General features: G+C 45.1%; 1 protein-coding gene across 1 annotated transcript in view; it reads left to right on the forward strand.

Moving 5' to 3' along the window:
• MCPH1 (microcephalin 1) overlaps positions 1–13,742 on the forward strand; it is a 629,434-nt gene that overhangs the window by 194,792 nt on the left and 420,900 nt on the right. Inside the window, exon 10 of the mRNA XM_030198944.1 lies at positions 3,949–3,986. Within this exon, the coding sequence (XP_030054804.1) occupies positions 3,949–3,986 (38 nt within the window). The remainder of the gene's footprint in view (positions 1–3,948; positions 3,987–13,742) is intronic.

Raw genomic sequence — 13,742 nt, forward strand, 5'->3', positions numbered from 1 at the left:
ACGGAACAGCTCTGAGTCTCCTGCCTGCATGCTTTTTCCTGGGCTGCTGCTGCTGCAGATGTAACTCCTCCAAGCAGGAGGTAAGATGAGTGACTTTTAAATTTGGAAGGAGGGAGGGAGATGGGTGTCCACCCTGGAACTTGGAGGGGGCCTGGAACTGGGAGGGAGGGAGAGAGGGTGGAGGAGGAGGGGTTCTGGAACTGGGAGGGTGAGAAGGGGGGCCTGGAATTGGGTGGGAGGGTGAGAGGGGGGCCTGGAACTGGGAGGGTGAGGGGGGGGCCTGGAACTCAGAGGCAGGGAGGGAGGCCTGGAACGAGGAGAGGGAGAAGAGGGGGAGGGGAGGGGGCCTGGCCTGACCTGGAACTGGGAGAGTGAGAGGGAGGGCTGGAACTCGGAGGCAGGGAGGGAGGCCTGGAACTCGGAGGGAGGAACAGGGGGAGGGAGGGGGGCAGGGGAATGCACCACCTATTAAAAAAAAAAAAAAGAAAAATTCAGCACCCCCAATCATTTTGAAAAGTTGGCTCCTATGGCTATGACAGAACAAACATGGAGAGACAGTAGTGAATAATCTTAAAAACCACCGTAGAGTGAGCTACAAAGAAAAGTTAATTACCTTATATGTAGGAAGCAGATGATATAATTTCAAGTTAACCAGTCTCTTATATAAGAAATGAAATTATTTTAAGGCAACCAATTGACTTGCTCAAGGTCCTATCAAATGAATATAGTTATATATCAAGTGCCTCTGTGTTACTGTGGCCATATAATGGCCAGGAAAGCATCAACCAGGGAGTACATAAGGGGACTTTATGCCAAAAGTCTTAAACATTAAGAGGCCCTTTTAATAAAGCTTAGTGTATGCTAAATAGGCTTCGTAGCATTTAGCGCATGCTAATTCTGTTAGTGTGCACTAAGCTTTAGTAAAAGGGCCACTAGGGAAGCTCTTGTTTGAAAATCCCCTCCTTAACTCAAATTCTTTACAATGAGGCTAACTCTAAATACAAATCTAAAATCAATAGTAGTAGGCTAATAAACTTCTCTTTTCTAATTAAGCACTAACAAACGTGAAAAAGCACTTGAAAAGGCATTAAAAAGTATCAACATATCTATCTTTTGGTATCCCAGTATGAAAAATATCAGCCAAATGGCAATAGAAATTTTTCTGGTAACACTGCTACTTAAACACTTAGGGCCAGATGCAGTAAACGAGCCAGCAACGTGGTTTTTTAAACTGGTTCTAGCCAGTTTAGCGCGCAAGTAGTAAACTGGGACATGGACAAACAGGTTCCCCGAGCCATTTTTCTGTCACGGTAGCAGCTAACGAAAATGGAATCCAAATGATCTTCAGGTTATTATAATGAGCTAATTAGCAGATGCACAGCCGTTTTCCGACTCCATGCACCATGGAAAACCTAACGGGAGGTCTGCACTTCTCGTTGGGGCTGCTAAGCAGGACTATGCAGAGGAGGACGCCCATCACAAAAGCTGAAGAAAAAACATCCGTGCTCGTCAGGGACGTCCTTTTTTTTGAGTGAAGGACGTCCTTCACTCAAAAAAAAAAAAAAAAAAAGGACGTCCCTGACGAGCACCTGGACGTTTTCCTTCAGCTTTTGTGATGGGTGTCCTTCTCAGACATTTATTTCTTATGTGCCTGAAATGATCAGAGCCATGGAGCTTCTCTCAACATTCTCCGCCCCCTCCAAGGTTGTTTTCAGCTTGCGCCCCCCCCCCAGGATCGGTAAATGCGAGGACGTCCAAATCAAAACTATTTGGACGTCCCTCCCTCCAGGTCTCTCTCAGCCAATCACTGCGCGTTTAGCTGATACCGGTGACAGCTAAACGCGCTGTGATTGGCTGAGACACCTGGAGGGAGGGATGTCCAAATAGTTTTGATTTGGACGTCCTCGCGTGTCCCGATCCTGGTGGTGGGGGGGGGGGGGGGGGCACAAGCTGAAAACAACCTTGGAGGGGACAGAGAATGTTGAGAGAACATGGAGTGCCCCAAGGGACTTTACTGAGCCCAGTGCTGTTTGATGTAGTTCATTGGTTCTCAAACCTGTTCCTGGAGGCACCCCAACCAGTCAGGTTTTCAGGATATCTACAATGAATATTTATGAGAAATATTTATATGTAGTGGAGGCAGTGCATGCAAATCTCTCATGAATATTTTATGTTAGCATTGTCATTCAGTTCAATTTTGTGGTCCCATAGAAATAGATTTAGGGAAAAAATTAAGAATTTATTATTCCAGAAATTCATTTCATGAAGTAATGCTTAATTTAAACTAAGTTCCTGTTTTGGGGTTTTTTTTTTTTTTTTTACTTTTTTTGTGTCTTCCCGGAGGATTGTTCTGGTTCTTCTGCTTTGATATCCACTTTAGAACTGTAAGGTATTAGCGGGATATAAGCCATTATGTTCTGAGTTGGGAGTCACCACTCAAAAAAAAAAAGATCTTAGAGTCATTGTAGAAAATGATTGAAATTTTCAGCCCAAGTTGCTGTGCCTGCTAAGAAAAAAAAAAATCAAATAGAAAGTTAAGATTTAAAAAAAATATATATGGCAAACAAAAATATAAGAATAGTCATACTGGGTCAGATAGATGTTCCATCTAGCCCAGCATCCTGCTTCCAACAGTGGCCAATCTGGATCCAAGTACCAGGCAGAATCCCAAAGAGTAGCAAGATTCCGTGCTACTGACTGCAGGGATAAGTAGTGGCTTTCCCCATAGCTACCGTAATAGTGCTTTATGGACTTTTCTTCCAGAAACTTGTTCAAACCTTTTCTAAACCCAGATATGCTAATTGCTTTTACCTCCAGCAATGAGATCCAGAGCTAAGTATCAATGGGTGAAAAAATATTTTCTTTAATTTGTTTTATAATCTATTCACATTTACTTGTTCTACTCCACTCTGGATATCACTATGCTTCCTTATAGATCCTGGTGTGACTGGATATTGAATGAAGTTTGTAGTTGCCCTATCTCAAATAGGAAATAACGGAACTATAAAAGGTTCAGAGACGTGCTAAAAAATGATAAAGGGGATAAGCACCTTATGAAGAGAGACTAAACAGTTTAAGACTCTTCAGTTTGGAGAAATGATGACTGAGAAGGAATATGATAGTTTGTAAAATCTCAAGTGGGATGGACAAGTTAAAGAGGGAATGATTAATTAAATCTTTCACACAACACAAAAAAGCAAGAGAACACTCTATGAAAACAGTGATCAGCATATTGAAAACAAATGGTGGAAAGATTTTATTTATGCATCCCATAACTAATATGGGAAATCTGCTGCTGGATGAAATATCAATAAATTATTTGCAGGTAGACTTAGGAGAGCCTTTTCTCATCACTGGAAATGATTGATAGAATTCTACCTTTTTGGGATCTGCCAAATAATTGTGACCCAAACTGGCCACTTTTGGAGATGGGATGCTGGTCTCGATGGGCCTTGATTTGACTCAGCATGGCTTTTCTTAGATTTATTTTTCCTTTCCCCATTTCTCTAAGAGAAATAACCTTTTTCTCCAGAATAGGACTTGATGGAATTAGTCTTCAGTATCAGTACAGGACTGATGGGAATGGCGTACAGCTTTGGGAATTGCCTCTCCATAACACTTGCACAAAATATTTCATTTGGTTCATCTCTGGCATGAAGAATGTGTTACCTGTTTACTTTTTATGTTCTACAAAATTTATACTTTTCAGTTTCTACAAAATGTAGCCTTAAAAATGTTACAATTGTATTTAAGTAATCTGTGTATATTATGAATTAACTGAATTTTGTCTTTTTATTCTTAAACCTAGCATGGAAATGCATATTTGAGTTCTCAATTTTTTTGAAGTTTGGCTTTCTCTATTTGTCTTATAATTGTTTATATTATTTGTGCTGACCTGCAATATTTATTGTGTAAAATAACTTTTTTTCTTTCTCTCATTTCCTTTAGTCATCAAGAACATTAGTTATGACCAGTATGCCCTCTGAGTAAGTTCTAAATATTTGTGTTCTTTGTTGTAGTATTTGAGGAACGTACTAGTGAGCTGTACCAAATAACCCCTTTATCATGTGATTCCTTTGGCTGCACAGATGACATATATTTTATTATATCTGTTGGCATGAGTTTCAGGGTAATTTTGCTTTAGACAAATGTCTTGGAAGTTGAAGATAATCTTCTTTGAGGTGCTAATTCTTATGAACTTGCATTGATGTAAGTTATGAGATCTACCAGTGTAAGGCCCTGAATAGTTTGAAGCCTTTCTGGGATAAACCAAACTATCCTGTTTCCAGTGGCTTATGGATTTTTCTTTTAGGAACTCATCCAAACCTTTTTTAAAAACTTGCTAAGATAACTTTTACCATGTTCTCTGTCAGCAAATTCCACAATTTTAATTATATGTTGAGTGAAAAAATATTTTCTACGATTTGTTTTAAATATACTATTTAGCTTCTTTGCGTGCCCCCTAGCCCTTGTGATTTTGGAAAGACTACTACTATTACTACTACTACTACTTATCATTTCTATAGCGCTACCGGACTTACGCAGCCCTTCACACTTTAACATGGAGAGACAGTCCCTGCTCAATAGAGCTTACAATCTAATTATGACAGATAGACAGGACAAGTAAGGGATAAGGGTTAGGACAGATAGGGCATATCAGGGATAGGGGACAGTTGAAGGTTTAGGTTTAGGAGTTAAAAGCAGCATCGAAGAGGTGGGTTTTCAGCCTAGATTTGAAGATGGCCAGAGATGAGGCTTGGCGTACCGGCTCAGGAAGTTTATTCCAGGCATACGGTGCAGCAAGATAGAAGGAACAGAGTCTGGAGTTAGCGGTGGAGGAGAAGGGTGCAGACGAGAGATTTGCCCAGTGAGCGGAGTTCCCGGGGAGGAGTGTAGGGAGAGGTATTGAGGAGCTGCTGAGTGAATGCATTTGTAAGTCAGTAAGAGGAGTTTGAACTGAATGCGGAAATGGATAGGGAGCCAATGAAGTGACTTGAGGAGAGGGCATAACGACACTGGCGGAATATTAGTCGTGCAGCAGAATTTTGAACAGATTGAAGAGGAGAGAGATGGCTCAGTGGGAGACCTGTGAGAAGCAAGTTGCAGTAGTCTAAGCGGGAGGTGATAAGAGTGTGGATGAGGGTTCTGGTTGCATACTCAGAAAGGAAAGGGCGAATTTTGGTGATGTTATAGAGGAAGAAATGACAGGTTTTAGCAGTCTGTTGAATATGTGACGCGAAGGAGAGGGAGGAGTCAAAGATGACCCCAAGGTTACGTGCTGATGAGATGGGAAGGATGAGCGTATTATCCACAGAAATAGAGAAAGGGGGAGAGGAGAGGTCAGTTTAGGTGGAAAGATAAGAAGCTCAGGCTTGGTCATATTTAGCTTCAGATGGCGGTGAAACATCCAGGCAGCAATGTCAGACAGGCATGCTGATTGGTGTGATATCTAGTAGTTTATTCACGAGTTGGAAGAGTTTGTGTGTGTCTTTGTAGTTTGGTCCAATTTCAGTTTTATAAAATAATCTTTTAGTTTGTCTTATGGTATATTTATATTTTCTTTGAAGTTGTTTCCAGGCGTTAAGTGAGAGGTCATCTTTCTTTTTATTCCACACACGTTCTAGCCTTCTAACTTGTATTTTAAGTTTTTTCAGTTCTTCATTGAACCATGGTGTTGAGTTCTTCTTGTGTGAGGTTCTGGTTTGAATTGGGGCAATGTTGTCTTATAGTGTTCTGCATCTGTTGTCCCATTCTAGGAGGAATTGGTTTGTGTCTGACTTTATTGTCCATCCGTTGTGGTAAATCTGTTGCCAGAGTGTTACCGGGTCTATTTTTCCTCCCGTGGTGTAGGTTTTTCGTTTTTGTTTTTTAATTGTGTCTTTCGTTCACCATTGGAGGGAGATGTGTGCTTTATAGTGGTCTGACCACGGTGCGGGTATCCATCTTGTATCTGTTAGTATAAGGTTTGAGTCTGGATCGAATTTGTGTGTGATAATGTCTAGTATGTGTCCTTTAGTATGAGTTGGTTGTATATTTGGTACGTGAAGATCCCATAGTTGTAGGAACTCTTTGCATTCTTGGGTGATTGTTAAGGTAGGATCTTAAAGGTGCAGATTGATATCTCCTATTATGATAAGGTTTGAGGTAGAGACACATGTGTTCGAGATGAAGTCCATAAAGTGTGTTTGGGGATCTTGCCAGTTGCCTGGCGGTCTGTAGAGTAGGATTGCGTTAAGGTGTTCCTGCAAGTTTGGGTAATTGATTCTTAACGAGGCAATTTCAAGTTGTGGTAGAATGGATTCAGCTGTGGATGTGATGGTGAACTCGGATTTGTATATTATGGCTATGCCACCTCCTCTTTTTCCGTTTCTTGTCCAGTGGGTAATTTTGTATCCTGGTGGGCATAGATCTAAGATTATGGGGCCTTTGAGGTCGTGGATCCAGGTTTCAGTGATGAATAGGAGGTCGAGATTGTCTGTGGTGATCCAGTCTGTTATAGTCTCTGTTTATTTACTACTGATCTAGCGTTTACGTACCCCAATTGGATTGAATGGTAAGGTTCGGTTTGGGCCGTACATGTGTTAATTCTTATTAGTTGCTTGTTTTCTTGGTATCTGGTTTTGTTGTTTCCTTTCTTCCCTTTCTGTTGGTTATTTCCGTATGTATTTGTTTTTCCTTTTAGTTAGTTGTTGTTCATTTGGTCTGGTGAGTTGTAGATGGGTTGTCTGGGTTTGTGTATTGTGGGTAGATTGTTGTTTAAGTTGGGAGTGGTCCATGCATGGTAGATTAGGGTGAGGAAGTAAACTATCATGAGTAATTTATTGGTGTTCATGTTGGCTACGGTTCATGGTGTTTGGTTGTGCTTGAGGGTATTAGTGAATGAAATTTTGTATGTACATCAAGCAGTGTCAGCATTAGGCAGTGTCAACATCAAACAGTTTGAACGGTTAAGTAGTGATTAAATATAAATTCAAGCAGTATCTGTATTAATCAGTCTTATTATCAAGTGATATCAACATTAAGCAGTGTCAACATTTAAGCATATACGGTAAAAATCTCATTTATAGTCTGTGGATCCTTTCTGTTTCCACTGCTCCGCATAGCCGTCATCTCAGTGCACTCAAAACAAAGCAAGCAAGACTATAGGCAGCCTAGCAGTAAACAAGTAGTCAAGTAATCAAGCGATATCAACATTAAGCAGTGTCAACATTTAAGCATATACGGTAAAAATCTCATTTAGTCCGTAGATCCTTTCTGTTTCCACTGCTCCGCGTAGCCGTCATCTCAGTGCACTCAAAACAAAGCAAGCAGAAAAGCAAAACCATAGGCAGCCTAGCAGTAACAGCTCTTATCGGGTCTCCGGTTTCCACTACTCCGCTTAGCCGTCATCCCAGTGCACTCAAGACAAAGCAAGCAAAGCCACAGGTATCTTAGCAGTAAAATCTCTCAACGGGTCTCCGGTTTTAGGGTGTGGGTTGGTACTGGTTCCTCTCTGCTGCCTTTCTTTCTAAGTATACATATTGAGATCTTGAATTCTGTCCTCATATGCTTTATGACAAAGGCCATAGACCATTTCAGTAGCCGCCCTCTGGACCAACTCCATCCTGTTTATATCTTTTTGAAAGTGCGGTCTCCAGAATTGAATACAGTACTATAAATGAGGTCTCACTAGAGACTTATACAGAGGCACTATCATTTTTTTTTCCTTGCTGGCCATTCCTCTCCTTATGCACCCAAGTATCATTCTGGCTTTTGCCGTTGCCTTTTCTACCTGTTTGGCCTCCTTAAGGTCAGCAGTAAGATCACCCCCAAGTTCAATTTTCTACCGTATACTGAAGTACTTTACCCACTATAGTGTACCGCTCCCTTGGGTTTTTGCATTCCTGGTACATGACCCTGCATTTTTGGTAGCCACATTCTAGACCACTCTTCAAGCTTTGCTAGTTCCCTCTTCGTGTCATTTAGACCTTATTACAAAATTTGGTATCATCCGCAAAGAAGTAAACCTTACCAGACAGCCCTTCTGCAGTATCACTCACAAAAATGAACTGGTTCAAAGACCAATACCTGGAGCATACCACTGGTAACATCCCTTTCCTCCGAGTGAAATCTATTTACCACTACCCTTTGTCACCTTCCATTCAACCAGTTTTTAACCCAGCCAGTCACTTTAGGGTTCATACCAAGGATACTATGTTTATTTATAAGTTGCCTATGCAGAACCGTTTCAAAGGCTTTGCTAAAATCCTAAGTACATCATCTCTAGCACATTGCCTCGATCCAACTCTCTAATCACCTAGTCATGCAGTAGCGTACAAAGGGCAGGGCAGTTGGTGCGGTCCTCACCTGGTGCAGGCAGCAAGGGGTGCACGGAGCAGTCACGCGGTTGTTGGCTCCGGCGATTCCCTGACCCCCTCTGACGTTATTTCCTGTTCCGGGGCAGGGGACCGGCGGAGCTGACAGACGCTTGATTGCTCTGTACACCCCAGATGGTAAGGATGATGTGCTTCAGAGAAGGGGAAGGTGGGTGATGTGCTTTGGGGGGAGGGGGTAGTGGTGACCCACCCCAGGTGACAGCCAAACTAGTTTTGCCACTGCAGATTTGTCTGACAAAGGTCTACCTGTAGTGCCTGGGATCCACAAATAGAAATATAAGTGAGATTGACCTTGAATGATTTTCAGAAGACTGTGATCATAAGGAGCCAGCTAAACTAAATGTAGAGAGAGTGATTGGACCAGATGGGATACATCCGAGAATACTGAATGAATTTAGTGAAGTTCTGGTGACATCATTATCAGGTCTTTTTAATGCTGCTTTAGAGTTGGGAGTAGTTCCAGAGGACTGAAGAAGGACGAATGTGGTCCCTCTCCACAAAAGTAGCTAGTCTAACCTCTGTGGGGAATAAATTAATGGAAACATTTCTAAGACAGAGGATAGTGCAATTTTTGGAATCCAATGAATTGCAGAACCTGTGACAACATTTTACTAGAAGTAGTTCTTGTCAGATTAATCTGATTAATTTCTTTGACTAGGTGACCAGAGATTTGGATCAAGGGAGAGAGCTAGATGTGGTGTACTTAGATTTCAGCAAATCTGCCATTCTTCTTCCTTTGTCAGGCTATTATCTTGTTACCTTTACCCTCCTCTATGCCCCTCAGTTTCCTTCTCCCCAGATAACAGCCTTACTTCAGAAGATTCCTAGGTTCTCATCACCCCTGAGAAATTGGACCAGAAGCCCCAGTCCCTTGCTACTCCACCTGCAGATTCCCCACTTGATTGACAAATCTCTTATTTTTATTTTAGTTTTCTTGCAAGCCTGAAAGTAGTTGAAGCATTGTATATTCAGGTACAGTAGGCATTTTTTTCTTTCCCTGGAGGCCTCATAATCTGAGTTTGTACCTGAGGTGATAGAGGGTTAAGTGACTTGCCCAAGATCAACAGGAGCTGTGGTAGGATTTGAACTACGCTGTGTTTCTTAGCCTGCTGCTATAACCATTAGGCTGCTGCTCTACATCCCCTCTCCCATCCCCCAAACTCATCTCAGTTGATCAGCAGGTATTCTCTTTGGTTCCATTCAGGGTTATGCCTGTTTGTTACATGTCTGGTGTGCCTTTGGCATAAATGTTGTTCTTTCTCCAAATACCATGCCTTTGTCACCACATCTAGAGAGTTCTGCTCTGCTGTTCGAAAGGCTAAACATGCCTACTTTTGGGGTCTCTTCTCAATCTCATTGAACAAACCTATGAGGCTTTTTCCAATCCTTGACACTGTGTCCACTTCATTTTCAGTCTCTTCTTATTGCTCCCCTATAACTCTCTCCGTGACTCTCTGGCACTGGCTTGGCAGAAGGAAGAAATCTGTCCTTTGTAGTGCCCTTTGCTCCCTGCTCCTTCTGTGGGTATACCCTCTATTCTTCCCTCTCCCTCCCCTCCTTCACCTTAGCATCTGTTCTTCCTTCTCCCTCCCCTCCCTCATCTTAGCATCTGAGTAAATGAGTGGGAATAGGGTCAGTGGAGCAGGTGGTTAGTTTTGAGGATGAAAGAAGAAGTAAAGTTTCTTCTTCAGTGATTTCGGAAAAGGAAGAAAAGGAGGCAGGGGTAAGAGGGTTGAGAGAGTGGACTAAAGGAAGAGGGGGTGGAGAAGAGCTGGTTGTGAATTCAAGTTTAATCTTGTGAACTTTATCGTGAAAGTAATCAGCCAGAATCTGGGGAGAAAGTGAAGGGGGAGTTGGAGGAGAAGGCACTTTGAGGAGAGAGTTTAGCGTGGCAAAGAGACGTCAAGGGTTTGAACCAATAGAGTTAGTCAAATGGATGTAATAGTCCTGTTTGGCAAGTTGGAGAGCAGATTGGAAGGAGGTCAGCAAGAATTTGAAGTGTATGAAGTCAGCATGGGCATGAGATTTAAGCCAAAGCCGTTCAGCAAAGCGGGCACAAGAGCGTAGGTAGCGGATAGTAGGGGTCAGCCAAGGCTGGGTACGTTTTACAGGACAAGACACGGGAGGAGCAAGAGTGTCCAGAGTAGATGACAGAATAGTATTATAGGAAGAGACAGCCTCATTGACGGACTTGGTAGATATAGCAATAGAGAAAAGATCAGAGATACTGGAGGACAGGGTAGATTCCTAAAAGTGTTGGTTAGAATAGGACGGGACTGAGGAGGAGGGTGTCTTAAGTGTGAAAATTAAAAGATGATGGTCAGATAGGGGAAGAGTTGAGGCAAGGAAATTGTAGGGTGAGCAGTTGGAGAAGAATACAAGATCAAGACAGTGGCCATTCTGGTGAGTAGGGGTGGTGGAGCACAGTTGAAGATTGAAGGAGGATGTTAAGGCAAGGAATTGAGAAGTATAAGAGTTAGAGGGGTCATTAACATGAAAGTTAAAATCCCCAAGAATGAGGGAAGGAGATGAAGGTTCAAGAAAGGAGAGCCAGGCATCAAAGTCAGTGAGAAAGGAAGAGGGGGATTTAGCAGGGGGTCGATAAATGACTGCTACCCGGAGAGGTAGAGGAGCGAATAGATGGATCGAGTGGACTTCGAAGGAAGAAAAGCAGTGAGACTGAGGTGGAAGAATGGGTTGAAATTTACAGGAGGGTGAGAGTAGTAGCCCGACACCGCCTCCGCGGCCAACTGAGCGAGGAGTATGGGAGAAGAGATAACCTCCATGACATAGTGCCGCAACTGAAGCAGTGTCTTCAGGGTAAATCCAGGTTTCAGTTAGGGCAAGCAGATGAAGGGTATGGAGGGGTACATGTAAGGGGTTACATGGCACCTGGCTTCCCCTCCCTGCCACCACATGCTTACCTGCAGGATCGTTGCCTTCCTGTGTCTGCAGCAGCACCAAGTAATAGCATCCTTCCATATCATCATGCTGATCAATCCATAGACTGGTGGGTTGTGTCTATCTACCAGCAGGTGGAGATAGAGAGCAATCCTTTTGCCTCCCTATATGTGGTCATGTGCTGCCAGAAACTCCCCAGTATGTTCTCTATCTCAGCAGGTGGTGGTCACACACAGCAGCAGCTCTGGCTAGGCCTCCAAGCCTAATTTTTAGGTTTTGTTGAGTGCCTGGGGTTGAGGGCTCTTCTTGAGCAAGTGCAAACCTGGTGGCGCCAGGTCCCTCCTTTTCTCCCCCCTCCCGCTGGCTCCGTTAAAAAAAAAAAAAAAATTTTGGACGTCCTTAAGGGCGTTTATTTCGACGTTTATTTAAACGTTTATTGCAGCTACTCACTGGGACACCAGGTCGTTACAGCTCGGAGCGAGAAGCAGGTAATTTTTACCTTTTTATAGCGGGCAGGGGGTTCCCCGATTGATCTCCACGTAGCCTATGGCGTCGGAGGGCGAGGGCGCGAAGAATCGCTCCCCGGACCGCGTGTGCGCTTCTAGCGGGGATGCGGGGGTTTTAAAGTCTGATTCGCCCTTGTTGGGTGTCAGTTTGGAGGCCGGTCAATGTCCCGGGTCTTCCTCCGGCGCGGCGGTTTTTCCCGCCATAAACGCCCATCCCCCGCTGCTCGCCTCCGCCATCTTGGCCGGCCACTCTGCTCGGACGGCTTCTTCTTGGGCCGCCCTTGAGCTGGGAGACGTTCATGCCTTGGCCGCCCTTGATTTGGGCGACGGCAAAAAGCGGCTAAAGTTAAGCGCCGTTCTTCCCGCGCGGCTCCTTCGCGGAGTGTCGCGCCGGACGCCATCTTGAATGCGCAGCATGGTTCTCCCCCGCACTTGTGAGCGCCGGTTGAGGGTGCGTCTAGGGCTGTGGCCCAGGCTGCTGAATTGCACAGTTTGGGGGGTTTCTCCCCCAAGTTTATTTTGCTGCTGCATCAGGCCTTCCTTATGCAGAACGCTGCCCCTTCTCCCTTGTCCGATAAAGGGGTTGAGGCCCCCGGAAGTAAACGCCCTCGGGTGGATGCCCAGGCCTTAGAGGACGCTGTTTCCTCTGATGTAGATGAGGGCAGCGTATCTGAGTTCTCCCAACGGTCCTTTGGGGATTCCTTGGAGGAGACGGATTCCCGCTCGGATGGAGCGGATGACCCCTCTGCAGCACGGATCTTTCGCTCAGAGGATTTGCCCAACCTGTTAATGCAGGCCATGAGCATTTTGAAGATTTCCTCTCCGGAGGACGTCTCTCCCTCAGCCCCTGTTGGCTCCGCCATTATGCTGGGGACGAAGCGCCCGCCTAGAACCTTCCACGTGCATGATGCCATGCACACCTTAATTTCGGCTCAATGGGATGTCCCGGAAGCGAGCCTCAAAGTGGCTAGGGCTATGTCCCGCCTCTATCCTTTGCCTGAAAGTGAACGTGAGGCCTTTCTTTGGCCTACCGTGGATTCTTTAATCACTGCGGTGACTAAGAAAACGGCGTTGCCGGAGGAAGGTGGCACGGCACTAAAGGACGCCCAAGACAGAAGATTGGAAGCGGCTTTAAGGTCGTCCTTCGAGGCGGCTGCCTTAAGTTTGCAGGCCTCAGTTTGCGGCTCCTATGTGGCCAGGGCGTGCCTGACGATGGTGCAGCGGGCTTCCCCCTCGGATCCTTCCTTTAGGGCTGACTGGCCGGCCCTGGAATCGGGCTTGGCTTATTTGGCAGACTTACTGTATGATGTCTTGAGAGCCTCGGCTAAAGGCATTGCTCAGACAGTCTCTGCGCGGCGCTGGCTTTTGCTGAAACATTGGTCTGCGGACCACGCCTCTAAGTCCCGTCTGGCTAAGTTGCCTTTTAAAGGCAAGCTGCTCTTTGGGGTCGAGCTGGACAAAATCGTGACCGATCTCGGCACGTCTAAGGGCAAGAGGTTACCAGAGGTCAGGCTCGGGCCAGTGCTCGCCCCGGTATCTCCAGAGGACGGTTTCAGGAAGCCCGTCGGTACCGCCCGGCCAAGTCGGGCTCCTCTGCCCCCTCTTCCTTCAAAAGGAACTTCTCCCCCAAGCAGCATTCCTTTCGCAGAGACCGCCGTCCCGGAGGTACGCCCTCCAGTCCTCCCCCAGGGTCTCATACCCAATGACGGGGTCCTGTTCCATGGCCCAGTGCAGATTGGAGGATGCCTGTCCTCGTTTCTGGGCGAGTGGACCAGAGTAACTTCAGACGCTTGGGTGCTGGAAGTCATCAGAGACGGCTACAAGTTAGAGTTCTGCCGACCCTTAAGAGACGGGTTTGTACTCTCTCCCTGCAAGTCTCCGGTCAAAGCTGTGGCAGTGCAGCAGACCTTGGACAACCTGATACGCCTGGGTGCGGTCGTTCCGGTGCCAGAAAATCAGA

Source organism: Microcaecilia unicolor, chromosome 3, assembly GCF_901765095.1.
Source record: "Microcaecilia unicolor chromosome 3, aMicUni1.1, whole genome shotgun sequence".
Classification (NCBI taxonomy): domain Eukaryota; kingdom Metazoa; phylum Chordata; class Amphibia; order Gymnophiona; family Siphonopidae; genus Microcaecilia; species Microcaecilia unicolor.